The sequence below is a fragment of the Saimiri boliviensis genome, chromosome 14, assembly GCF_048565385.1.
Source record: "Saimiri boliviensis isolate mSaiBol1 chromosome 14, mSaiBol1.pri, whole genome shotgun sequence".
Taxonomy (NCBI): Eukaryota; Metazoa; Chordata; class Mammalia; order Primates; family Cebidae; genus Saimiri; species Saimiri boliviensis.
Genome location: NC_133462.1, coordinates 81,675,673 through 81,701,129, shown reverse-complemented (window position 1 = coordinate 81,701,129; position 25,457 = coordinate 81,675,673). Strand labels below are relative to the sequence as shown.

General features: G+C 39.5%; 1 protein-coding gene across 1 annotated transcript in view; it reads left to right on the top strand.

Moving 5' to 3' along the window:
* Nucleotides 1-25,457, top strand: part of PCNX2 (pecanex 2) — a 291,889-nt gene that overhangs the window by 215,373 nt on the left and 51,059 nt on the right. The window contains exons 24-25 of the mRNA XM_010351533.3: nucleotides 5,462-5,520; nucleotides 8,285-8,500. Coding sequence (XP_010349835.3) covers nucleotides 5,462-5,520; nucleotides 8,285-8,500 — 275 coding nt within the window. The remainder of the gene's footprint in view (nucleotides 1-5,461; nucleotides 5,521-8,284; nucleotides 8,501-25,457) is intronic.

The following is a 25,457-nucleotide window of genomic DNA, read 5'->3' as shown; positions in this document are numbered from 1 at the left end:
TTATATTTTTAGTGGAGACAGGGTTTCACTATGTAGGCCAGGTTGATCTCAAAACTCCTGACTTCAAGTAATCCACCCACCTCAGCCTCCCAAATTACTGGGATTACAGGTATGAGCCACCGTACCCAGCCTCTTCTTTTGTTTTCATTCTGCAGTAACTTTTAGTATGTTACACTTTCATAGGAGATTACCTGTTTCATTTATGTTTTCAAATTTATTGGTACAAAGTTTTTTGTAGTATTGTCTTATAATTTCTGATTCTTTAGTATGGTCTTTATGATTTTATAATCAGACTATAGTGTAATGTGTTTAAAAATAAAAAAAAAAATACAATTAGAAAGTATAATAACATAAACAATGAAGATGGACTATGACCAAATACAGCTTCCTGGGCACCCAATTAAAAGACACACTTTAAAGATGGTGACTTGGAAAAGCTGAAAATAAAAGAATAAGTGAATGCATTATGCAAGTGCAAGCAAATTAAAGCTACTCTGGTGGCCTAATATTAAACACAGATGTATTTGTGACAAAAACCATTAGGATTAAAAACATTTTATAATGCCAAAGACTAAAATTCACAGTTTAAATACAAGCTATCAATAACAATACATTAATTCACATAGCAAAACTTATAAGGAAAAAAGAAATTTTATTTAAAAAATAGAAACACAGTAGTGGTAGAAAATATGACTCACTTTTCTTAGTTCATGACCAATCAAGTGATCAAAAATTAGATAAGGGTATAGAAGATATAAATAACATAATTAATAATGTAACTTCAATATATGTTACATTCAATATATATACAACATATACACACATGCATGTGCATACACATGCACAAACACACTTACATACAGAAAATGAAAAAAACCTTTTCAGGTGCCCATGGAATATGGAGAAACACTGATTATATATTAGGCAATTACAAAGGAGCTCACCCTTTCATAATTCTTACAAATGACAGTAGTAGTTCAGTTTCTAGTAATGACATGCTAGGTATTATAACCAATTTTCCCTAGTGGGGGCAACTAAAGAAAACTGGGTGAAATATAAAGAAAAGGGCTGGGTGTGGTGACTCATGCCTGTAATCCCAGCACTTTGGGAAACCAAGGCAGGCAGATCACGAAGTCAAGAGATCGAGACTCCTGGCCAGCATGGTGAAACCCCATCTCTACTGAAAATACAAAAATTAGCTGGGCGTGATGGCACATGCCTGTGATCCCAGCTACTCGGGAGGCTGAGGCAGGGGAATCACTTGAATCCAGGAGGCAGAGGTACAGTAAGCCGAGATCGTGCCACTGCATTCCAACCTGGGTGACAGAGTAAGACTCTGTTGCAAAAAAACAAAAACAAAACAGAAAAAACAAACACACAAAAAAGAAATATAAAGAAACAACAAAATTTTCTTAAAACTCAAAGTTGTTCGTGCTCAAAACATTCAAAGTACTGAAAATTCGTATCAAAATCCAGTAGAAGGAAAACACCCAACACTCATAGCCATTTTTATCCAAGATAATCTGCCAAACTTGAGCAAAGAAACAGCCAAACTGAGCTATGCTTTGTGGTCTTACAGGGCAAATGCAAGAAAAGTCAAACCCAGGCTCAGTAAGGCTAGAGGTCACCTGAAGGGTCTGACCCCAGGCAGTGCCCACCCTGAGTACTATACAGTAGTATGTCCTCAGGAAATGTCTCATGCCAAATCATTCTGAGCTGCATGGTGACAGCAGAGTGCCACTGACTTTGCAAGAACTAATATAATTGTTAGTGGCAGCAGCAATGAAAGGTGGAAAAACAAACCCAGCGCTACCTTGTGTGTATAATCAATTTTAAAGGAGACAATGCCCTTGTATTTAAACTCTGGCTGCCTTCTCGTTGTTCAGATTGCTTTAAGGTTGCCCTGCCTATGGATAGAATTACAGTCTATTTTTAACTCCATCTAGGATTTGCCATATGAACAGACCCCCACCAAACTTCTCACTCCAGCCAGCAATATTCTGTCACCAAGAAATGAGATAACTTTTACCGTAGATTGTGTGTACTGACAAAGGGGAATTTGAAGCATTATCAATATAGAAAGTTACTTTTAAATTATTTAAGTTGCTCAGATGAAACTGAGAAAGAAAGTGCTTGACATAGAGAGACTGACCAGGGAGCAAGAAGGCCAAGTTTAAAGAGAAGAAGCCAGCCCTGCTGTCTGCATTTCATGTTAACATAAGAGAGGGGTGCTTCTCAGTAAGTCAACTTCTGTGGAGAGACCTGTTACATGACTCTTGTTCTGTAGTGCTCAGGACAGCATTACTCAGCACTGCACAGTGACTTTGTCAGGCAAGTGCTAAGAAGAGCATGCATGCAGACACATGCCTAATGTGTACCAGGATTGCATGTTCCCACTGAGATTGGGGAGTGAGTTATAAGCCCTGTTTCCTCTTTGAGCTACGGAGCTGATGTTCATGTAATTGGACAGTTAAGGCAGAAATCCAATTACTGAGCTAATTAGCACCTTTGAAAGGTAAGCAAAAAATTTACAGGAGGAAAGCACTGGAGAAAAGCTCAAATTACCCAGTGTGGCTGACAGCCCATCTTCTTAGAGAATACGTGGAGAGCCAGAGGTCCTGGGGGTAAGCAGACAGCTTAGCTTAGTTATTGCTCATCAGAATTTAGACTGTATTCTACAGGCTTCTGAAAAGATAGCTTTCCAGTGAACATAGTTTTAGAAGGTGTTTTAGTTCCCTAAGGAGTTTAGTAAATGACTTTCTTTTGTCTTAAACCTCCTTTAAAAATTGTTTATTCTGCTGCTGAAAATTCCATTTATGGTAGGTCTTAAGGTGAAATTAAAATTCCATTTAGAGACTAACAATGCAGACATGGGATTTCAGCCTTCATTAAAAATAATATTGTTGTTTGCTTTATTTTCTGCTACCCTGAGATCTTTTATCTTTCAAAGCTGCTATGAGAGTATTTGTAAGGAAAACTGAAGCTGCAATAGAACAACATGCTGGGGTTAACAGCCTTTCTGAAATGTAACAGTGTTTCTTCTCTCCAGCCCATCTGTAGAATCACAGAACTCAACAGGATCTTGCCTAAATGTCTAAGACATAACAGGAAAAGAAATAATACTTTTTTTCTGAAGACAAGCCATTTCATTTGTTCAAATTATAGTTCCATCCAAATATCTTTTTATCTGTTTTGATTCCCAATAGACATGTTCAGAAAAGAAGTCTGCATTTTAGGTTTCTTCTTAAGCACCATTTCTGACAAGTGCTTGTCATTTTATTAAATTATACAGAATATGTCAATGATCATGTTTAAACATAAGCCACATATGCAGCATTGACTGGCAGCTAGTCTTCTTTCTTCTTAGAAAATATTGTAAGGACAAAACCTCAGAAGTAGCCTTATCTTTGACCATTCAATAATTTATTCTGCAAATATTTATTGAGTGACTGCTATGTGCCAGTTGTGAGCAAAAAACTTACTCTCATGGTACTTAGGGACTGAAATAAGAGTCAGATATAATCAGATAATTACACAAAGAGACGTATGGTGTGGTGTAAAGTAAAGGCTCCAGAGCCAGCCTCCCTAGCTTGTATTCTGGCTATACAACCTGTTAGATCTGTGACCTTGGGCACTCTACTTAATTTCTGGTGCCTCCGCCTCATTCTCTGTCTGTGAGAATGGGTATAATGAGTACCTACCTCAGAGAGTCGTTTTGAGGCAATAATAAGTTAATACATATAAAGTACTTAGAACAGGCACATGACACAAGCAAGTGCTACATAAATGTTAGCTGTCATTGTTATGATTGATGTTAGCCTTGACAGGGGCTCCAAAAGAGATGTACAAGTACAATGCATGAAAGAGAACATGAAAAAGGAGTCTCACACAGAGCAGGAGTCAAGGCAGCTTCCCTGGAAGGTGAAACGTGAGCTGAGACTTGAAGAATGAGAGGAGTCAATGAGGAAAAATGAGTGGGAATGGACAGGGATCCCCAAGTAGAGGGAACATTTGCAAAGGCTCCTGGAGAGGAGGGAGCATCAGGACTAAAAGGTGTGGGCATGTTGAAGGTGTGGAAAAAGAAAGCCAACAGGGTTGGAGCAAAGAAAGCAAAGGGCAGAGTAATAGAAAAGGCAGGAGCCAGGCTTGTTCAAGACCCAGCTTTCAATTGTCAGTGGGACTTTCATTACGCCCAAATCTTTAAGTAAACCCTATATGTGTTGCTATGTGTAAGAAATCCTTTCTTAATGGCTAATAGATTAGATTTAACCATTTGAAATTGCCATTTTGTAGGTGATAATAAACAGTTGACTAGCATCAGTTTCATAGGCTTGATGTCAATTTCATACTTCATTCTTTAAAGACCACCACTCAATATTGGAAATAAAAGGACCAAGGTAGAGGCATCGCCTCTCCAAGCAGAGCAGATCGCTGCACTTACAAAGGGTTTTGGGGATGTGTGGAGTTCAAGGACTGCTGAGGTTTTGGAGGCATATGCAGGTTGACAGCATCTGTATAGGAGATTACTTGAAGAGTCTGTTGTTCATCAGTTGCCCCTCAGGAGTCTGCAGTGAGTCGGCTCTCAGAAGCCATGGACTGGCTGCCTTACAAAAGCTGTGCACTGAGAGGTGTTGTCGTGATTAAATAGGTTCAAAGCTGGTTCTAGTGGCCACTTGTTACCATGGCTGCAGATGATCTGAGAGCTTTAATTCTCATGGTTCAACCTAAGAAAGATCTGAAAGAGTATACCCAACTCTCGAAACCAAGTGATAGAGATGTTGACTACTCACCACAATTTCCTCGAAACAATTTGAAGAGAAAGATACCTACATGGACACTGTTCTCAGGTTCTGAAAGTGGGTGGCATTACATTGGCAGGTTTTTTTTGTTTTTGCTTTTGTGGCAGTATCTCACTCTGTCACCCAAGCTGGAGTGCAGTAGTACGATCCCAGCTCACTGCAACCTTCAAGCGATTCTCCTCAGCCTCCCAAGTAGCTGAGATTACAGGAGTGCACCATGACACCCCGCTAATCTTTTTTGTATTTTTAGTAGAGAAGGGGTTTCACACTGTTTGCCAGGCTGGTACCAAACTCCTGACCTCAAGTGATCCGCCTGCCTCGGCTTCCCAAAGTGTTGGGATTACAGGCACGAGCCACTGTGCTTCGCCTAAATACTTGCTTTGATTCTGCAGATCTGATGCTCCAAATTGATTAAGACCTAAGGCCATTCTCTCCAAATCAGATAACTACTCATCTCTCCCCTCCATATGTTTCTTGTACTGTTCCCTCTATTTCTTATGAGACTCCTTTCTTCCTGCAGTGTGGTAAAATTACAGCAGTCATCTTAACCTGTGAGCTCTATTGCCTTTGCATTTTCTACTCTTGCAGCTGGTTCTGTAAACTAGCTTTTCCTCTTGGGGGGATCTAATCATGACCTTTTACCCTTTTGTGGCCTCTTCTAGTACAAGGCGAGTGGATAATTCCAACACAAGACTGGCAGTCCAAATTGAAAGAGATCCAGGTAAGACGATCTCTTCTCTCGTGTTAAACTATTTATTATTATATGGATGGATTCTCAAAAGGAAGAATTAAGTACTCACTTTTAAATCACTGTGGAGACAATGCACACCTTAGGTAATATGTTAACTGTGGAATAAAACTGTGCAGGTAGACTGATCACACATCCTGATTTGGTTTGACAATGCATTGCTCCGCTATTTAGAATTGATTAGGAGCTTGCTCAGTATTGGATAACTCTGTTAATAAAGACATTTTAGTTCATGTGTAGCAAACCTCAAACACAGACGATAAACCTCGAAATTCATCTTTTAGAAAAAAAAATTTCTTGGAAAATCATCAGCATCATAATGTCCTTAAAGGCAAACTGTTCCAGGATCCAGGATCCAGAAGCTTGCAAAAAGTTTGGTCAACATTAAGCTATGGAAGAAAATTATTTTACCTGCTAGAAAATTATTTTACCTTTTTCTTTCCATAATCAATCTCCTTTTTTAACCATTCTATTTCTTCTTTCCTCATACTAGAATGCAAATTTTAACTGTTCTCCATTTTTATCCTCCTCACTTCCTTCTTTGTGCTCCAAAATCTGTCTGGCAACAATTGCATCATGCTCATTATCTATATTTGAATTGCATATACCTGATTAATTTGAAAGCAGAATTTGAAGTTTGAGATACCTGGAAAGACAGGCTTATTTTTTGTTGAAATTCATGTCAGTACAATGAGGGAGGAGGGGTGTAGCTATCTCTGAGGTGCAGCTGTGGGACTGTGATGTGACAAGCCTGTTGATACAAGGCAGAGGGACAGTTTCCCAAGCGCATTGCACTGTTAGTTAATCATAATTGCTGTCTCATTTTAATCTAATTATGCAGATGTGTGGTCAGTGTGTTCTAAGGAGATGCCCTGAGTTGAATCTCTGCTTTTAGTGATTTTAATTGTTTTGTTTTATTTAAACATTGAACAGTTTGAACAATTAAGCAAAGGCCGATTCTCTCATTCAGGCCTTTCCTTTCAAAGTGCCAGAGACTAAAAGTAATCTTTAATTAGTGTCTCAGGACGCATGCTGTTTCATCAGAGAAAATGAATATAGTGCAGGTCAAGGAGGTTTTATCTGCATAGAAGATTAAGCATACTGATACTTTATTAGACTACCTGGCATGACTCAGCCCACAGAACAGTTTCTTTCCATTAATCATAATTAGGTTATAAATACTCTAATTTCGATTCAGCTTTCAACTGTCATGAGTACCCAGCAAAGATATTCATAATCTGATAATGTTATTCTGTAGATATCTTAGAGGCAGATTGGTGATCTTCCTTATGTAAGTGCCCTTGGGGCATCTGCACCTTCTTATACCACTCCCTGCCCTCCGCACCCTGATTGTGCCCCAGTTCCCACGGATACAAAGCAGGGATGCTTCGGTCAGATCTGCAGCCTTCATCTCTGTCCTCCCAGAATCTCTGTCTCCACTCAAATAGACAATCCAGAAGGGAGCCTTGAGTTTTGCTTTAGGCATTTCCTCTTTGGGACAACTATGTCTCTGGCTCTCCAGAACCATAATTTCCTCTCCCAAGGAAAAACTAGTCCTAAAATAAAAGTCATGAGGGTGAACTTTTTTCCTAGTCTTTTCCCAGTGCTTGCTCCACCCACAGGACCACAGACCAGGAAGACTTTCCATGTTATCCAGTCTTCTCTTTAAAAAATATTATACCCCTCATCTTGAGAGATCCTATAAAAGGAGGGAAAAGAGTCAGAGCTCAGCAGAAATGATATGGGAAGTGCACTACACACTCCCAATTTCACCCCCACTCAACACACACCCCTAGCTTTCTACGGGGAAACAAAGTATTTCATCATTCCTTCTCCTTTGCTGCTTCCTCTTTCACCTTCCTTGGATGTCTTTATCCACCCCATTAAAATGGCCAAAGTTAAACAAACAAGCAATAATGGACAATTCCAAGTCCTGGCAAGGATGCAGAATTAGAGCTCTCAATCACTGCTGGGGAAATGCAAAAAGGGTACAGGCACTTTGGAAAACAGCAGTCCCATGCCTAAGCATTTACTTAAAAGAAATGGGGAGAGTCATATTCACACAAACTCCTGTTCATGACTCTCAGTAGTGGTTTTACCCATAATCACCAAAATGGAAACAACCCAGGTGCCCTTCAGCTGATGAATGAATAAACAAACTGTAGAAACTGTATACAGAGGAATACTGCTCAAAGGTGAAACAGTACAAACTCATATATACAACAGATGAACGCATTGTTCTTACTGGTTATATGACTACATGCATTTTTCAAGACTTATAGAATAGTACACTACAATGGATGAATTTTACCCTACATAAATTATTCTTCTAAACCCGAATTTTTAATTTATATGTAGTTTAAGAACAAATGGCATCCATTTATATATAGTATAATAACATGTTATATAACATGTAAAATATATATTTGCATATAACAAATAATACTAGAAATGATTGTATTATATATTATAGAATATATATATATGTGTATATATATATATATATATATATATAAATCAATGCTACTTATTGCCTATAAATTGTACAGAAAGAATATAGAGGGAAAAATAGGAGGGTCTCATAAAATCTACTAAAATGTCGAAGAACAGATTTTTTCTCTTTTGTGTATATAGAGTCTGATGTTACCCTTAATCAGATGACAGCTTCCTGTTTCCTAGGTCTGGGTACACAGCAGGGAGTAGGCATTCACTGATCATATTTCTTGTCTGCCTTTAGGGAATGATGACAACAATCTCAATTCCATTTTTTATGAGCACTTGACAAGGACCCTCCAGGAGTCCCTCTGTGGAGACTTACTTCTTGGTCGTTGGGGCAACTACAGCTCTGGCGATTGCTTTATTTTGGCTTCAGATGATCTCAATGCCTTTGTTCACCTGATTGAAATTGGAAATGGTCTTGTCACCTTTCAACTTCGAGGACTGGAATTCCGAGGTAAGAGTTTCTTCATTGTGGAAATTGTTGAAAGTTGGTTGCTTGAGTTAATTATCAAACAAAACTTTAGGAAGAAGTCACCATTACACAGGAAAAACTTAATGTCTTCCTACTGAAAGAGAGCTTGCTACCATTATCTTAATATAAATAAACCCTAGTCGGCTGAAGGAATAAAAACATAAAACATATAATGGCATGTAAACTTGTGGATTAGCAAACCAAGAAACTGGTTTATTGGCAAATCAGGGTATTAATTTTAATCCTTCTTGGAAAAACTCAGAAGCCACAGAAGATTATGGGGAATAGCTGGGCTCCAAACGGAGTCAGCCAAACCTCATTCTGTGGATCACAGGTGTTGGAGGTCTGTTTGTGCAAATAATTCAAGGTCTTTGAGCTTTTCTTTCCTATCTGCAATATAATAATGAGAATGGCTGCCATATAATGTTGCTGTGTGGTTTAAATGAGATCATCTAGAAGGTACTTCATAAATTCTCATTGCTTTATGGTTCTTGAGGGTGTCTGAATCTTGAAAGTATAACCCCAGTTTTCCCACAAATCAGGAGCTGGAGTTATGTGGGATGCAGAGAGCGTCATAAGTGATGTACTTTGTTGCCTTCTCCTGCATTGTTTATTCCTTTACTCATTGCATGTTTTCTGAACACGTCCTCTGTATACGGCAGTGCTTTAACGCTGGAGATGCAATGGACACATGACATGAGAGTCTTAACCTGATGAAGCTTACCTCCAGTGAGAGACACCTAAAATAAACAAGTAAACAAACAGGTCAACTAATTACAGCTTGGAGCAAGTGCTATGAAGGAAGTAAATAGGGTTCTGGAACCCAAAGTCACTGCAGAGGATGAGGATGAGGAGGTGCCACATTCAATGGGATGGTCAAGGAAGGCCTTGAGAGGAGAGGAGAGAAGAATGCCCCTAGTGTAGGAACTGACACCTGCTAAATGCATGAGTCAGGCAGCATCTCAGAGCATTCCTGACATCTGGGAGGACTTAAGTGACTAGGGCTGACCAGCGCTCACAGCAACTCAACATAAGCCAGCAGCAAGCCCAGTAATGTGAGATCTCCCCGCCAGTGTCAGGAACTATGTGTTATTCTCTGTGTTATGGGAACGTGCAGGAACTCTGGAGGAGGGAATGTTGACCCTCTCTACACTTTAGGAGATTGGTCTGGTGGCTGTGTGGAGAATGTACTGGGGGAAGACAAAAGTAGAAGCAGGGAAACCATTTAGGACTGCAGTGTAGATACCTAAGCAGAAGATGCTGGCATAGACAGGGCTTCCCTGCCAGAGACTGGGAGGTGGAAACAGAGGGGCTAGCTGTTGGGGGTGAGTGAGAGGGGAGGCTGTGCGTGCCCCCAAGTTTCTAGATCAAGTATCTGCATGGGCAGAGGTATAGTTACTAAAACAGGGATGCTTGGAAGAGGAATAGGACTTTTTGGTCTGGTGGTGGAGGCATTCAAGTGAATGCGCCAAGGAGCTAAGACATACAGTCTGACAGTTACTCAGGAGACATTTATTTAGCACTGATTATATGTCATGCACTAGTGTAGGTACCATGAGTACAGAAGTGAAACCTCCACCTTAAGATCCTGGGAGCCTCAGAGAAGACAGATATGGAAGAATCTCATGTGAAATGAACATTGCATGAAATGAGTGTTATGACAGTGTCCTGCCAGGGCCGCATTAGGGACCAGAGGAGAGGCACTAGTGTCAGGTCGGAGTCTGAGTCAGCTGGAGGAGAAAGAGGAAGGGTCTTACCTGCTAAGGAGCAACGGGTGTGATGACAAAGCAGCACCAAGTCATCCGATGTGGTTCTCAGCAGGTAATAGTTATAGGTAATGCTAGAAAAGTGAGCAGGAACCAGTTCATACCTGTTCGAACCCTCACTGTGAACAAAAGGACATCTTGTAGCCAAAAACAAGTTGTCATTTTCTCCTATCTTGAACACTCTTATCTAAAGGTGATCAGTTATCTCAGTTCTTTGGATGAGAATTTCTAGCATTAGTTTTGCAAATATCCATGCCTTTTCACGTTCCTAAATAAATGTATACAAAAGCTTTTATTTTCTAGAGTAGTAGGTTCTGTGTTTAAGGTGTGCATTCTGTGAACTTTTCTGAACTTTGAGAATCTAATTTAATTTGGACAAGGTTATTGAGCAAGGGAATAGTGATAAATCTCTATAGAGTAATCACAGAAGGGATATTTCCCCTACATTTAGCACAGATGCCAGAAAAATATCATGGGAGGTGGTGAAAATAAATGTCTCCAGTGCAATAATACAATAGAACTGTCCTGCTTTCTGAATTTCTGAATCTCAGCTCTTTTGAGAGCTTTTCTTCTTCTTCTTCTTCTTTTTTTTTTTAGTATATTCCTTTTTAAATATAATTTCAACTTTTATTTTGGATTTAGGGGTTATATGTGCAGGTTTATTTCATGGATATATTATGTGATGCTGAAATTTCAGGTATGAGTGGTCCCTTCACTGAGGTGCTGCCCATAGTACTCAACAGTTTTTCAACCCTTGCCCTTTTCTCTACCTATAACATCTCCTAGTCCCCAGTGCCTACTGTTGCCTTCTTTATGTCCATTAGTACCAAATGTTTAGCTCCCACTTATATGTGGGAACATCTTGTATTTGGTTTTCAGTTCCTGCATTAATTTGCTTAGGATAATGGCCTCCAACTGCATCCACGTTGCTGCAAGGGACATGATTTTATATTTTTTATGGCTGCATAATAGTCCGTGGTGTATATGTATCCCTAGTTTCTTTATCCAGTCTACTGTTGATGGGCACCTAGGTTGATTCCATGTCTTTGCTATTGTGAATAGTGCTGCAGTGAACATATGAGTGCATATGTCTGTTTGGTAGAACAATTTATTTTATTTGAATATGCATGCCCCATAATGAGATTGCTGAGTTGAAAGGTAGTTCTGTTTTAAAGTTCTTTGGGAAATCTCCAACTGCTTTCCACAGTGGCTAGACTAATTTACATTCTCATCAACCATGTATAAATGTTCCCTTTTCTCTGCAGCCTTGCCAGCATCTGGGGTTTTTTTGTTTGTTTGTTTGTTTTACTTTTTAATAATAGCTATTCTGATTAGTGTGAGATGGTATCTCACTGTATTTTTATTTTTATTTTTTAATGATTAGTTATGTTGAGCATTTTTTCCATGTGTTTTTGGCCACTTGTATGTCTTCTTTTGAGGAGTATTTGTTCATATTTTTTGCCCATTTTTTAATTGTGTAATTTATTTTTTTGCTTGTTTGATTGTTTAATTCCCTTATAGATTCCGGGTATTAGACGTTTGTCAGTTACATAATTTGAGAATATTGTCTCCCATTCTGTAGACTGTCTTTTATTCTGTTGATAGTTTCTTTTCCTGTGGATAAGCTCTTTGGTTTAATTAGGTCTCACTTGCCAATTTTTGTTTTTGTTGCAATTGCTTTTGAAGACTTAGTCATAAATTCTTTCCTAAGGCCCATGTCCAGAATAATGTTTTTAGGTTTTCCTCCTATAGTTTGAGGTCTTACATTTAAATATTTAATCTATCTTGGGTTAATTTTTGTATATGATGAAAGTTAGGGGTCCAGTTTCCTTCTTTTGCATATGGCTAGCCAGCTATCCCAGCACCATGTATTGAATAGGAAGCCCTTTCCTCATTGCTTATTTTTGTTGACCTTGTCAAAGATCAGATGGCTATAGGTGTGTAACTTTTTATTTCTGGGTTTACTATTATGTTCCATTGATCTGTGGGTCTTTTTTTGTACCAGTACTATGCTGTTTTGGTTACTACAGGCTTAGAGTATAGTTTGAAGTAGGATAATTGATGCCTTTGGCTTTGTTTCTTTTGTTTAGAATTGCTTTTGCTATTTGGGCTATTTTTCGGTTCTATATGGACTTTAGAATAGTTTTTTCTAGCTCTGCAAAAAATGTCATTGGTAGTTTGATAGGAATAAAGTCTGTAGACTACCTTTGGCAATGTGGTCATTTTTTAATTATTATTACACTTTAAGTTCTGGGATACGTGTGCGGAACCTGCAGGTTTGTTACATAAGTATGCATGTGCCACGGCGGTGCACCCATCAACCCATCATCTACATTAGGCATTTCTCCTAATTCTATCCTTCCCCTAGTTCCCACCCCATGACAGGCCCTAGGGTGTGATGTTCCCCTCCCTTTGTCCATATGTTCTTATTGTTCAACTCCTATGTTGATTCTTCCAATCCATGAGCATGGAATGTTTTTCCATTTGTTTGTGTCATCTATAATTTCTTTTAGCAGTGTTTCTGTAGTTCTCCTTGTAGAGATCTTTTACCTTTTTGGTTAGATGTATTCTTAGGTATTTGGGGGGGGGGTGTGTGTGTATTATAAATGAGATTGTGTTTTTGATTTGGCTCTCAGCCTGAATGTTACTGGTGTGTAGAAATGCTACTAAGTTTTGTACATTGATTTTATGTCCTGAAACTTTACTCAAGTTATTTTATCAGTTCCAGGAGCCTTTTGGTAGAGTCTGAAAGGGTTCTCTCATTATACAATTTTATGTTCAATGAAGAGAGATATTTTGACTTCTTTTTCTATTTGGATGTCTTTTATTTATTTCTCTGGACTTACTGCTCTGGCTAGGACTTCCTGTCCTACGTTGAATAGGAGTGATAATGGGCAACCTTGTCTTATTCCAGTTTCAAGGGGAATGCTTCCAGTTTTTGCCTGTTCAGTGTGATGCTAGCCATTTGTTTGTCATAGATGAGTCTTATTATTTTGAGGTATGTTCCTTCTATGCTTCATTTCTTGAGGGTCTTTACCATGAACGTTATGTAGAATTTTATGGAAAGGGTTTTTTTCATGTCTATTGATATGATCATATGGTTTTGTTTTTAATTCTGTTTATGTGATGAATCACATTTATTGACTTGTGTATGTAGAACCAACCTTGCATCTTAGGAATGAAGCCTACTTGATCATAGTGAATTATCTCTGATGTGCTGCCTAATTTGGTTTGCTAGTAGTTTGCTGAAGATTTTTGCCTCTCTGTTCACCAGGGATATTGGCCTGTTGTTTTCGTTTTCTGTTGTGTCTTTGCCAAGTTTTGGTATCAGGGTGATGCTAGCTTCATAGAATGCATTAGGGAGGAGTCCCTTCTCCTCAATTTTTTTGAATAGTTTCAGTAGAATTGGTACTAGCTCTTCTTGCTATGTCTGGTAGAATTCAGTTGTGAATCATCTGGTCCAGGACTTTTTTTAATTGATAGGCTTTTTATTACATACTCAATTTCAGAACTCAGTACTGGTCTATTTAGGGTTTCAGTTTCTTCCTGATTCAATCTGGGAAGCGTGTGTGTTTCCAGGAGTTTAGCCATTTCATCTAGATGTTCTAGTTTGTATGCATAGAGGTATTCCATAATAGTCTCTGAAGATCTTTTGTATTCCTTTGAGATCAATTTTAATGTCATCTTTGTCGTTTCTGATTGTGTGTATTTGGATATCTCTCTTTTTCTTTGTTATTCTAGTTAGTGGTCTATCAATCTTGTTTATCCTTTCAAACAAGCTTTTGGTTTTGTTGATTCTTTGTATGGATTTTTGGGTCTCAATTTTGTTCAGTTCTGCTCTGATTTTAGTTATTTCTTTCCTTCTGCTAGCTTTGGGGTTAGATTGTTCTTGTTTTTCTAGTTTAGGTGTGATGTTACATCATTAAATTGAGATCTTTCTAACTTTCAGAGGTAGGCATTTAGCACTATAAACTCTCCTGTTAACACTGCTTTTGCTGCATCCTAGAGATTTTGGTATGTTCTGTCTCTGTATTTATTTATTTGTTTTTGAGACAAAGTCTCACTCTGTTGCCCAGGTTGGAGTACAGTGGCACAATCTCAGCTCACAGCAATATTTGCCTCCCAGGTTCAAGTGATTCTCCTGCCTCAGCCTCCCAAGTAGCTGGAATTATAGGTGCACACCACCACACCTGGCCAACCTTTTATATTTTTGGTAGAGACGGGGTTTCACCGTGTTGGCCAGGCTAGTCTTCAACTCCTGACCTCAAGTGATATGCCCGCTTTGGCTTCCCAAAGTGCTGGGATTATAGGCATGAGCTGCTGAGCCTGACCTGGTTTTATTCATTTAAAAGGATTTTTTTTTCATTTTTGGCTTAATTTTGTTGTTTATCCAAAAGTCATTCAGGAACAAGTTGTTTAGTTTCCATTTAAGTATGCAGTTTTAAGAGTTCTTCCTGGTATTAATTTCTATTTTTATCCCACTGTGGTCCAAGAGTATGGTTGATATTATTTCAATTTTTAAAAATCTATTGGGACTGCTTTATGGCTGAGCACGTGGTTGATCTTGCAGTGTGTTCTATTTACAAATGAAAGAAATGTATATTCTGTGGTTCATGGGTGGAGTATTCTGTAGATTTCTATTAGGTCCAATTTTTCAAGTGTCAAATTTAAGTCTAGAATTTCTTTGTTAGTTTTCTGCCTCGATGATCTGTCTAATGCTGTCAGTAGGGTGTTGAAGTCCTTCACCATAATTGTGTGGCTGCCTAACTCTTTTCATAGATCTGTAAGTACTTGCTTTATGAATCTGGGTGCTCTAATGTTGGGTGCATATATATTTAGGATTGTTAAGTCTTGTTGAATTGAACACTTTATCATTATGTAATACTCTGCTTTGTCCTGTTTTACTGTTGTTTTATCTGTTTTATCTGATATAAGAATAGCGACCCCTGCTCCTTTTTTTGATGAAAGCTTTTCAACGTTTTTTCTGGAATTCAAGGGAAAATCTTTTAGAGCTAACCTAGTTGAATATGAGTTGTAGTTTCTATCACAAGTTCTGTGCCAATTTTAGCTTCTTTAGCAAACTTAAGCAATCTTTCAGTTTAAAGGGTTCAATTTAATGAGATTTTAGACTTTTGCAGTGATTTTTCTATCTGTCAGCTCCTCATCACAAGCAGGGGTTCATAATCTAGCACACTAAACGTTCTGGTCTCATCTTAGATCAATTATCTTGGGGCATAACCAGCCACTATAAAACTTCATGGTTTAGAATAGCAATGCTGTACTATTTCCCACTGTTGTGTGGGTTGGCCAGTGGTTCTGCTACTGCTGTCACCTGGGTCACTTGTGCAGTTTCATTCAGCAGGTATATGAGCCAGGCTGGGAGGTCTAGAGGCTGGCTGCCTAATTTGGAGCCTTGGATCTCCTCCACGGGACCACTCAGTCTCCCAGGGGCCATGCTAGGCATCTTCACAGCCAGGTGGTGTTCGGGTTTGAAAAGGGGAAATCTGAACACTGTGAGGACTCTCAAGGCCCAGCTTCCCAGACAGGTACCATGTCATTTCTGCCCATATTCTTGTGGTTAAAGCCCTTCCCAGGGACAGCTCAGATTCTGGTGGTAGAAAAAGTGGCTCTGCTACATTTGCACAGTGGAATGGTTACAGGGAGGCATTATTTGCTAGGGGCCAATATTACAACATACTAGACTCCTTGAACTTCATCAGATGAAATACAGAAGGAGGCTCAGAACTGACAGATGTATCTGTCCCCAAGATAGAGGCAGAGATTATGTGAGACAAGACTGCCCAGGAGGATCTCTGCTATCACTCATTGATAGCCCTTTTTCCTGCCAGCCACAGTAGAAACATAACCTGGCTATAAAGGTCACTTTGGTACCATAATAATGTCTTAAGAGAAAAATGCTAGCTCCCCTGCCCCAGTACCACTCACTCTTAAACAATACATTTTTTTTTAACCTAGTTCAGTTGTAGTTGAGGACACAGGGGCTTTAAAAGGGTGCATAGCTTGGCAAAATCTAAATTATGCTTTTATTATGGGAAAAATCCAGTTGACCTAAAATGGCTGTTCTGTTTTATATTTCTTTGCAACATGTAGTACAGTATTCCTAAGGAAAGTCTGTTTTCTTTTACCTCCTTGAACGCTTTTTAGAGTTTTCTTTTCAGCATTTTCCTTTTCAGTTTCTTGTTTTCCAAAATAACTGGCTTTATTCTGGTCACATTTAATCTTCTTCTCCCCAACCTGGGGCAGTCAAAATATAGATGGGCTTGTTCTACCTTCTGAAGTCTACTGAAGCCATCAGTGGAAACATGAAATGTTCACAGGATAGGCTCTGACTCTTTCTCAGAAAATGAGAAATACACCCTAGAGGAGAGGCAAACTCCCTGAGGCCATGGGCCAAGAAAGTATCCTGTCTTTCTCTCCCTGAAAATGATGTGTTCATGACAATAGGAGTTCTTGGTCGTGAGCTACAAGAATCACTTCTAGCTAACTTAAGTAGAAGGTTTGTTGGAAGATACTGCAAAGGGCACAGACTTCTGAGAAGGCTAGCAAAGTAGGCTTTGCAGCTGTTGGACAAGAGCCAAGTCTAAAATCACACCACAGCTATGGAGGAGTCACATCTCAGCTGGTGAGTTCAGACATTGGCATCATGTCATTGATATCATGAGCCTGGATACTGGACACTGCTACTGCCACCACAGCTGCGCCCAGAAACTAGATGAACACCTCCCTTCCAGAATGCATTGCACGTGACCTTGCTTCTTTGTGTCTCCAGCTCATTAGTCAATGTCTGATGTGGGTTTATCAGATTAACAAAGCCAAGATTTCATGTGTATGCTCTAGATGGAAGGGAGCCCAGGAAAAAGAGAGTGTCTGACTCTCCAGTTTCTATCATGGGAGATGGTGACTCCTATTCCTGAGAAAATGGGTATATTAATTGAAATAATGCTAGCAGCTGTAACTATTAGGACCCAAATCTCAGTGGCTGATGCAACAGACATCTGTTACACATTCATATAGAGTCCAATCCGTGAGTGGAGGTAGTGGGGGAATCCCGAGTAGCTGGGATTACAGGCGCGTAATCCCAGCTAATTTTTGCATTTTTGGTAGAAAAGGATTTTCACCCATGTTGTCCAGGCTGGTCTTGAACTCCTGAACTCAGGTGATCCACCCGCCCCAGCCTTCCAAAGTGCTAGGATTACAGGCATGATTACATCTGGCCTATTTGTATTCTTGATAAAGAATTTGTATCAGTCATTCATTATGGTACCAGACAATAAAAATAGGATGTGCCATGGACCTTGATCATTATTTTGGGCTATCCAAGATCTACATCCATTTTTTAGGTTTGGGCAGTTTATACTACACCAGAACCAGCTAATTGTTCATGAATGCCTTTTACTTTTTCTCCTGGGTACTCAGCTAGATAGCATTTCCTAGCCTCTCTTGTAGTCATGTCAATTGTGGACAGTAGAATGTACAAGGAAATGATGCATCCCAGGCTTAGGCCAAGCTCATAACAATCTTCCATGCAATCTTCCACTTTCTGCCAGCTTGGTATTGAAGTCCAAGGGGTTTCAATACTAAGAAAGGGTTTCACCCATGTTGTCCAGGCTGGTTTCGAACTCCTGACCTCAGGTGATCCACCCGCCCCAGCCTTCCAAAGTGCTGGAATTACAGACATGAGCTACTGCACCCAGTGGCCTTGAAAGCAATGTGCTAGGGAATAGACAGAGCTTCTATTAGCCTGAATCCTTGGTACTGCAGAATGAAACCATCCCCTTCCCCCACTACCTCCGCTTTCTGTCAGGATATACAGAACATCACAAGTGACTTGGCCTGTCAGAACCTTGATTTCTTCCTCAGAGCCTCAATGTGATTTCTAAGTTTTTTCCTAACTTTGGCAGTCGATCAGTTCAGGAGATAAAAAATAATTCCACCACAGGATATATTTAGGGGAAAGTTGAACTTCTCCCTGTTGCAGTGTGAAGATAATTCCCTCCCAGAGAGGACAGGCTTTTGGGAGATATACCGTGGCTGGAGGCCATGGCTGGTGTCACAGAAGTTGAACAACTATTGGATTCCTGGTGATACAAGTGGTAGCACAAGAAAGATCAGTGCGACTTAGCTTTGGTCTATCGGCTGGTGATAGGATTGGGCTTCGGAAGGACCACTGCAGAGAAGAAGCAGAAAGGAGGAATTTCAGGCAAAGGAAAGAGCAGGGCTTGCTACAATGGCAAGTGAGGAAATCCAAAGGGTTGGATGAGGCTTGGAGGTTGAAATCCATGGTTATTCATCCACAAAAGTGGGCAGGAAGAGAGAATATAGGGCACATATGCTGGTACGGGCGGGTGTTACAGAGATGGAATGGGAATGGCAGAAAGAATGGAGTGGGGAAATATTTGGGTTGAATATTCTTTACTTGAAATACTTGGGACCAAAGTGTTTTAGATTTTGAATTTTTTGATTTAGAATATTTGCACATACATAATAAAATACCTCGGGGATGGGACCCAAGTCTAAACACAAAATGCATTTATGTTTCTTATAAACCCTCATGAAGGCAATTTTATGCAGTATTTTTAATAATTCTGTGTAGGAAACACAACTTGTGTACAATGAAGCATCAGACAGCAAAGGTGTCACTACTTCAGCCACCCATGTGGGCAATCTGTGGTTGTTTGGAATCACCATCATTCCTAACTCTGAATTTTTATGCTACTGATAAATGTTTATTTTCTTATACTTATTCACACATAAGGACTTAACAGTAAAAAATGTGACATACTATTAATACAGCTAATAAATGCTGTGTTCAGGGTAACTGGGCAGCACAGTGACATCACTAGAATACCTGGGTCTGCTGTTAAGCAACAGCAGCAGCAGACAGCTGCAGGCTCCCAGGCTCCACCCAGGGTGCTGGTTTTTGATTAAAAGATTATGTATGATGCATTTTACTTATTTAGGTGGGAAAAAACATCAGAAGCAGTTGAGAGACCAAGAAGTGGGTCCTCTAGTGATGAGGAGGCCTTCTACTAGGTGACTTTTATAAATAGCTGAGAGAGTTTTTTTCTCCTTGGGGACACTGAAGAAACTGCAGGCTGTGCACCTGCATTTTAACTATGACCCATCAAAAGAGGCCAGGCGTGGAATTTCCCACTTGTGGCATTATATCAGTGCTCAGAAGGTTTTGGATTTTGGAGCATTTAAGATTTTGGATGTTTTACTTTGGGATGCTCAACCTGTAGTATGAATGCTGGGCAGCGTGAAACACTTGCTTGAGGTTAGTGATCATTATTTTAAAGAGAGATGTGTAAAGATTAATTACTGTGTGGTTTTCTCTAAGCCACATTCAGCATTGTGGAAGCAGGCATGGAAGGGCAGGACTGGGTTGAACCAAGTGACTGTCATGAAGCTGAGAATGTATTTAATAGGTAAGGGTTTGTCAAGAATTATAATACTTGGCCATGGAGTGTACGCTGTGGATGAAGGGAAGTGAGGGTGTGAGAGAAGTGAGAAATAGGACCAAAGAATCGTGAATCTGGGAAAGGTGCAAAGGTTATTGAAATTAAAATATTAGAGGAAATGAGCTGGAAAATGAGGTGGTTACTGGAAAATGGGATGGTTCAAACTGATGTCTCTAGAGGGAAAGCAATTTGTTGGTAATCAAGGTCTAGAGTTATCACTCTGGGAATGACTGGCTGAGGCTGAGTGTAAGATGAGATCATTACAGGGGTAGAGATTGGACCAGGCACCAGGATGTTGGAAAGAGCATCCCTATGGATATTGACATCCCCAGGAGTGATGGCAGGAGGCGTGGTGGAGAGAGTGACTGAGCCAGAGCCCCAGTCTTCACAGAAGGAGTGGGAATGACCAGGGGGACCATGGAAGATGGCAACGAGATGGAAATGGGGGATGGGTTAAGAGAGTGGTCTGAGAGCATCAATGAGAAACACGAGGATGTCTTCCATTGCTGACTGAGTGGTGAGAGGCATGTGTGAAAGGATTTTGAGATTTGGGTGGGTGGAACAGTTAAGTTGGGATCAGAAAATGTGATCTATAGAGAGGCATGGAGATTAGAATTGCAGGGAATCCTGGGCTTCCCATGGCGAATGACTTCAACTGCATGCAGTAAAGCAGGATTCTCTCCTGGGAGGATGACGACGATCCTGTAACCTAAGGCTAGGTCGCCTGCATGGAAAGTTCTGAGGCAACTGAAATGAAGTTTACCCAGGCATTGAGGTATGCTTGCACGATCCTGATTAGTGTAAGACTGTTAAATTTTTCTCACAGCAAGATCTGCTTTTCAGAAATCATCTTAGAGAAGGTAGGTCTTAGGAAGTAGAAAAGAGTCATCTAATAAGATGAGCTTTTGGGAAGCAGGAGAAAAACAATACCATACATGCATGGTGTTATATGGGCATTTGCCTTTTTAATTATTTGTGTAACTACATCTTCTCAACTTCCTCATTTCTCAGTATTTCCTTGCGGTGAGTGATAACAGCATTTGTATATATTTACTATATTTCCATCAATCAAATATTTACAGTTTTTGTTCATCTAATAGTTCAAACAAAAAATCATAATATAGATTTTCATTCTTTTATTTAAAACAAAGTCATGATGAAAGTTATGTTTGTGTTTGAGTGTTTGTGTTGATTGTGAATCTCTGAGGTCAGGACCTTATCCTTAGTGCCTGGTATATGACCACATGGTTGGCAGTCAATAAATGTTTTCTTGATAACAACATAATTAATAATTTGAAAGCCAAAGCAGGTTGTTTTCAATAGCATTAGAAAGTTTATACATTCCATTTTTTTTTTAATTTCTGCTGACTATGAAAAATTAACTAAGTCAGACTCTATTAGACTGTGAGCCCTTCAAAGGCTGAGGCTTCCTGCCTTATTCATGTACCTCTCCCCTGTGCATTGACTGGCTCATTGTAGGATGCCCAGTAAATATTGGTTGAATGAAAAGGTAGACAATTGCAAGTTTCTTGAACACCAAGTACCTACCAGGTGCCATACTAGGTACTTTACTTATATTATCAAAATATTCCTTATAACAGCTCTATAAAGTAAGTAGATGCTATTACCCAACTGTCGACATGAGAAATCTGAGTGAATGAATTTAAGTAAGGTGCCCACGGCTACACAGTCCCCAGTCGGAGAGGAGCATGGACACCTAGATGTGACTGATCCCAAAGTCCACGTCTATATGTTGGATTCCACTGCTTGAGAGAGAAGGAACAGAGGGAGGAAGATGGGTTAAGTAAGAGGAGAATATGAAAGAAAAAATGATTAACCATTTTCAGAAAGTATTTTTGGTTGTCAAAATTAAACAAATAAAATTTGGTTTTACCAGAATTCATTCTTAAAGGGTATTATGGTAGCACCTTGTTAGGTCACTTCTAGCAGCTCGGCTTCCTGAATTATTGGCTATTTCAGCAATTTTACTTTCAGTGTTCATTCTCCAAGACTTCATTAAAGTCATGAGACCTAGATGGCTCTTACAGAATGAACATTGAAAGCAAAAGGCACAATTATCAGGATGTAGCTACAACATTACCACTAGGTCTGGAAAATATCAAAAAATAGGATTTATGTTTCTGTCTGTATGAAATGTTATCAGCCATCTCATAGTTTGGCTAACACCCCATAATCACTGGCCTGTGGGGACATTTAAAAATATCTGTGTAACTGAGTCTTATCTAAAGCAAATTCAACCCATGCCTTTATCTTAACTGGCTAATCCATACAGAGCAATAGCTTTCCCACTAATCTTCGAGTTATCTAGAATTTTCTTTTCTCTATGACAACATTCAGGTTATTAGCAAATGCTTAGTTCTTAGGTCTATATAGCTTGAGTAATCTGTGAAATCCCTTGGTTCCAAACTGACCCATACAATAATAAGTTCTCCATTCAGAATCCCTGACCACATATTTTTCTTCATTGCATATTGTGTGATCTGTTAATAGGAGACAGGAAGCCGTCCTTGTCTAGATAGCACGTCTGGGAAGAAAGAGGGCTTCTTGCTGAACATGAACAAATTCTGCATATCTTAACATTCAACATTTAAAAATAAATTTGTGGGAGAAAAAGAAAATAATACAACTTGGAATTAAATATGCATTAGAAAGGACTCTTCTGAGTAGAGTTGAGTGCATTAGTTTTCTCATCTTTAAACAGGTTAGGAGTGGGGGAAAATCATATCACTCAGAGAGCTAACTATCATTTATTTCAACATTTCTTATTCTTATGCTTCTAAACTGCCCAATGTGAGTACAATGTGTACTTAGTGATTTGGTTAATTTCATTTTCTCCCATGAGCTGGTTGAAAATAAATAAATTCAGGAAACCTTGGCTTGTAATTTGTCAAACCTCATTAGACAGTGTGTGATAAAAGAAGAATACTGATTTTAAATTCAAAAGACCAGACCCTTCCATAAGATAAGTCCCTTTTGAAAGTTAGTGTGCTGGAAATTACTTCTGCATAACCAGGTTGATGTGTACATCAAATGAGATTCGCTGAAGCATTTCTTTTTAAATTGATAAGTGTCACATAAATACACAGTGTTGTGAAATAAAAATTCTGTGAAAAACCAATGCTGTTTCATTTAAAGGTATTATAACACATTTAAAATCTAGCTTGCCAGAGAGGTCACAGAACAAATTTTATTCCTATGGGCAGATCTTAAAGAAGATGAGGCTCCTTGGAATGTAAAATTGTTACAATATAAAATCTGTTCTAGGCCCACAAAATCAAACAAGTTAGAATTATTCAAACCTACTTTTGTCTTTTTTCTCTACTGCAAACTGGACAGTACACTTCTAGGTTCCCAGTATCACATTTAAAAGACACACAAGGCCAGGCGTGGTGGTGCATGTCTGTATCCAAGGAGGATTATATGAAGCCAGGTGTTTGAGACCAGCCTGGACAACATAGTGAGACCGTATCTCTACCAAAAAAAAATAATAATAATAATAATTAATTAATTAGGTAGGCGTGGTTGTGCCTGCCGGAGGTCCCAGCCACTCCAGAGGCTGAGGGAGGAGAATGGCTTTAACCCAGGAGTTTGAGGTTACAGGGAGCTATGATTGCACCTATGCACTCCAACTTGGGTGACAGAGACAGACACCATGTCTACAAAACATAAAATAAAATTGAAAAAGACGTATAGGTCCAGTGTTGCTGAAGGATTGGAAACTGGAACTAGGGGAGAAGTGGCCACTAAGGTGATAAAGAACTGAACCCATTCAGTGGCTCAACAAACCAGTCCTATTCGTTGTTTGAATTCTTCTCTGTGGCCTTAGTCATGTAATTGTACGATTAGCACTCTGTCACCCTGTCTTTAAGACTGGATTAATCTAAACGGGATTGGTTACTAATTGAATATGTGACACTTAGGGAATAGGAAGTGTCCAGGACAGCTTTGCAGTGATGGCAATGATGGCAGTAGTCGTGGCTCCTGTAGCAGAGAGTGTCTCCGAAAAAGAGAAACTCAGCCTTTCTGTGTCTGGCCCTGGTGGTTTCAGGGAAGCTGAAGCCTCCAGAAGGTGAGTCTTTGCTATGGCAGGGAAAGCTCCATTCATCAGAATCAGAATTAAATAGCAGTCAAGAGAAGGATTCTCCCTTGATTTACTTTGTTGAGTAAATAAAATCATTTTTAACTCCCCCGGGGGCTCATTTCTTAGAAATTCTAGTATTTAAAACTGGAATAAGAAATTTTAAGTTTGTAACTATAATCCAATGATTAAAAAAATAAAGCTTTTAGAACCTAGAAAATCTCTTCATGAATTTTATTTTTATTGGGCAATCTTAAAGAAAATTGAGGCTCCTTGAAATATAACTTTTTTTTTTTTTCCTGAGATACAATCTTGCTCTGTTGCCCAGGCTGGAATGCAGTGACACCATCTCGGCTCCTGAGTTCAAGTGATTCTTCTGTCTCAGCCTCCCAAGTAGCTGGGACTACAGGTGTGCACTACCACATCTGACTTATTTTTGTATTTTTAGCAGAGACGGGTTTTGCAGTGTTGGCCAGGCTGGTCTTGAACTCCTGACCTCAGATGATCCACCCACCTTGGCCTCCCAAAGTGCTGGGATTACAGATGTGAGCCACTGTGTGCAGCCTGAAATATAAAATTCTTGCAACAATTCTTTCTTTTCATAAATTGAATACGGTGAGGTCTAACAAATACAGAGATGTCCTCTAAGAGCAGAAGACTGGGAATAGAGATGACCTGAATGTTCCTTTAAGCTTATGTTCTAAAGTGCTGCCCCCAGAGAATGAGTGTGGGTAGAGAGGAGCTGAGAAAGTTCCTCCCTGCCATGACATGGAAGCTGCAGGAGAAGTCTGTGGGACAGGGAAGGAGGGCAGTGACCTTCTTAAAAATGACCATCATTCAAAAACTTTTTAAAGCCTTTTTTTGACATTATTTCATTTGGTCATACAGCAGCCCTTGATGTAACCAGCTGGCAACAGGCAACACAAGTTTAGAATTCCAGCTTTAAGAAAAATGTTATGGGGGCCCTCGTCCTGTTACTATCTCTACCACTATACGTGCAGGAGGATATTAGCAGGGGCTACCAAGGAACCTCGCTGAAGCTGAACCCTCTCTCACACATCTGGCGCTCCCAGCCTGTGATGTGCACTCTGGGCTGTGGAAGTGAACTGCTCAGAGCTCAGCAATGGCCATATCTGATGACCTCCTACTTTTCATAGCCCAGATCAATGAAGGAGTAATCTTACATGACCACAGAAGGAAATACGTTTTGTAATAATCTAATACATGTATCCCAATGTTTCTGCCTGTAAGTCTCATCTGCAGTTTGGAAAGCACAAGCTAAGCTATACCTCTATCTAAGAATGTCCGCTTTGTGAGTCTGGGTCTGATTGTATTTTACGGGTGGTTTGAGCTTCCTCTCTTCTCTAACATTCCCTTGGTCACCTCACTACTAGGTACATGCAAATCACCAGCCCAGTGATTTGCATATACCTAGCAGTGGCTAGGTATATGCAATGGCTAACTGCATATACTGCAATGGCATACTGCAATGGCTAATGAAGGCAATAATCCTTTTAAAACTCAGCTAAAATAAATATTCAGGATATTTTTAAGCATTTACAATGTTTTAAATGTAATCATGTTGATGAAAT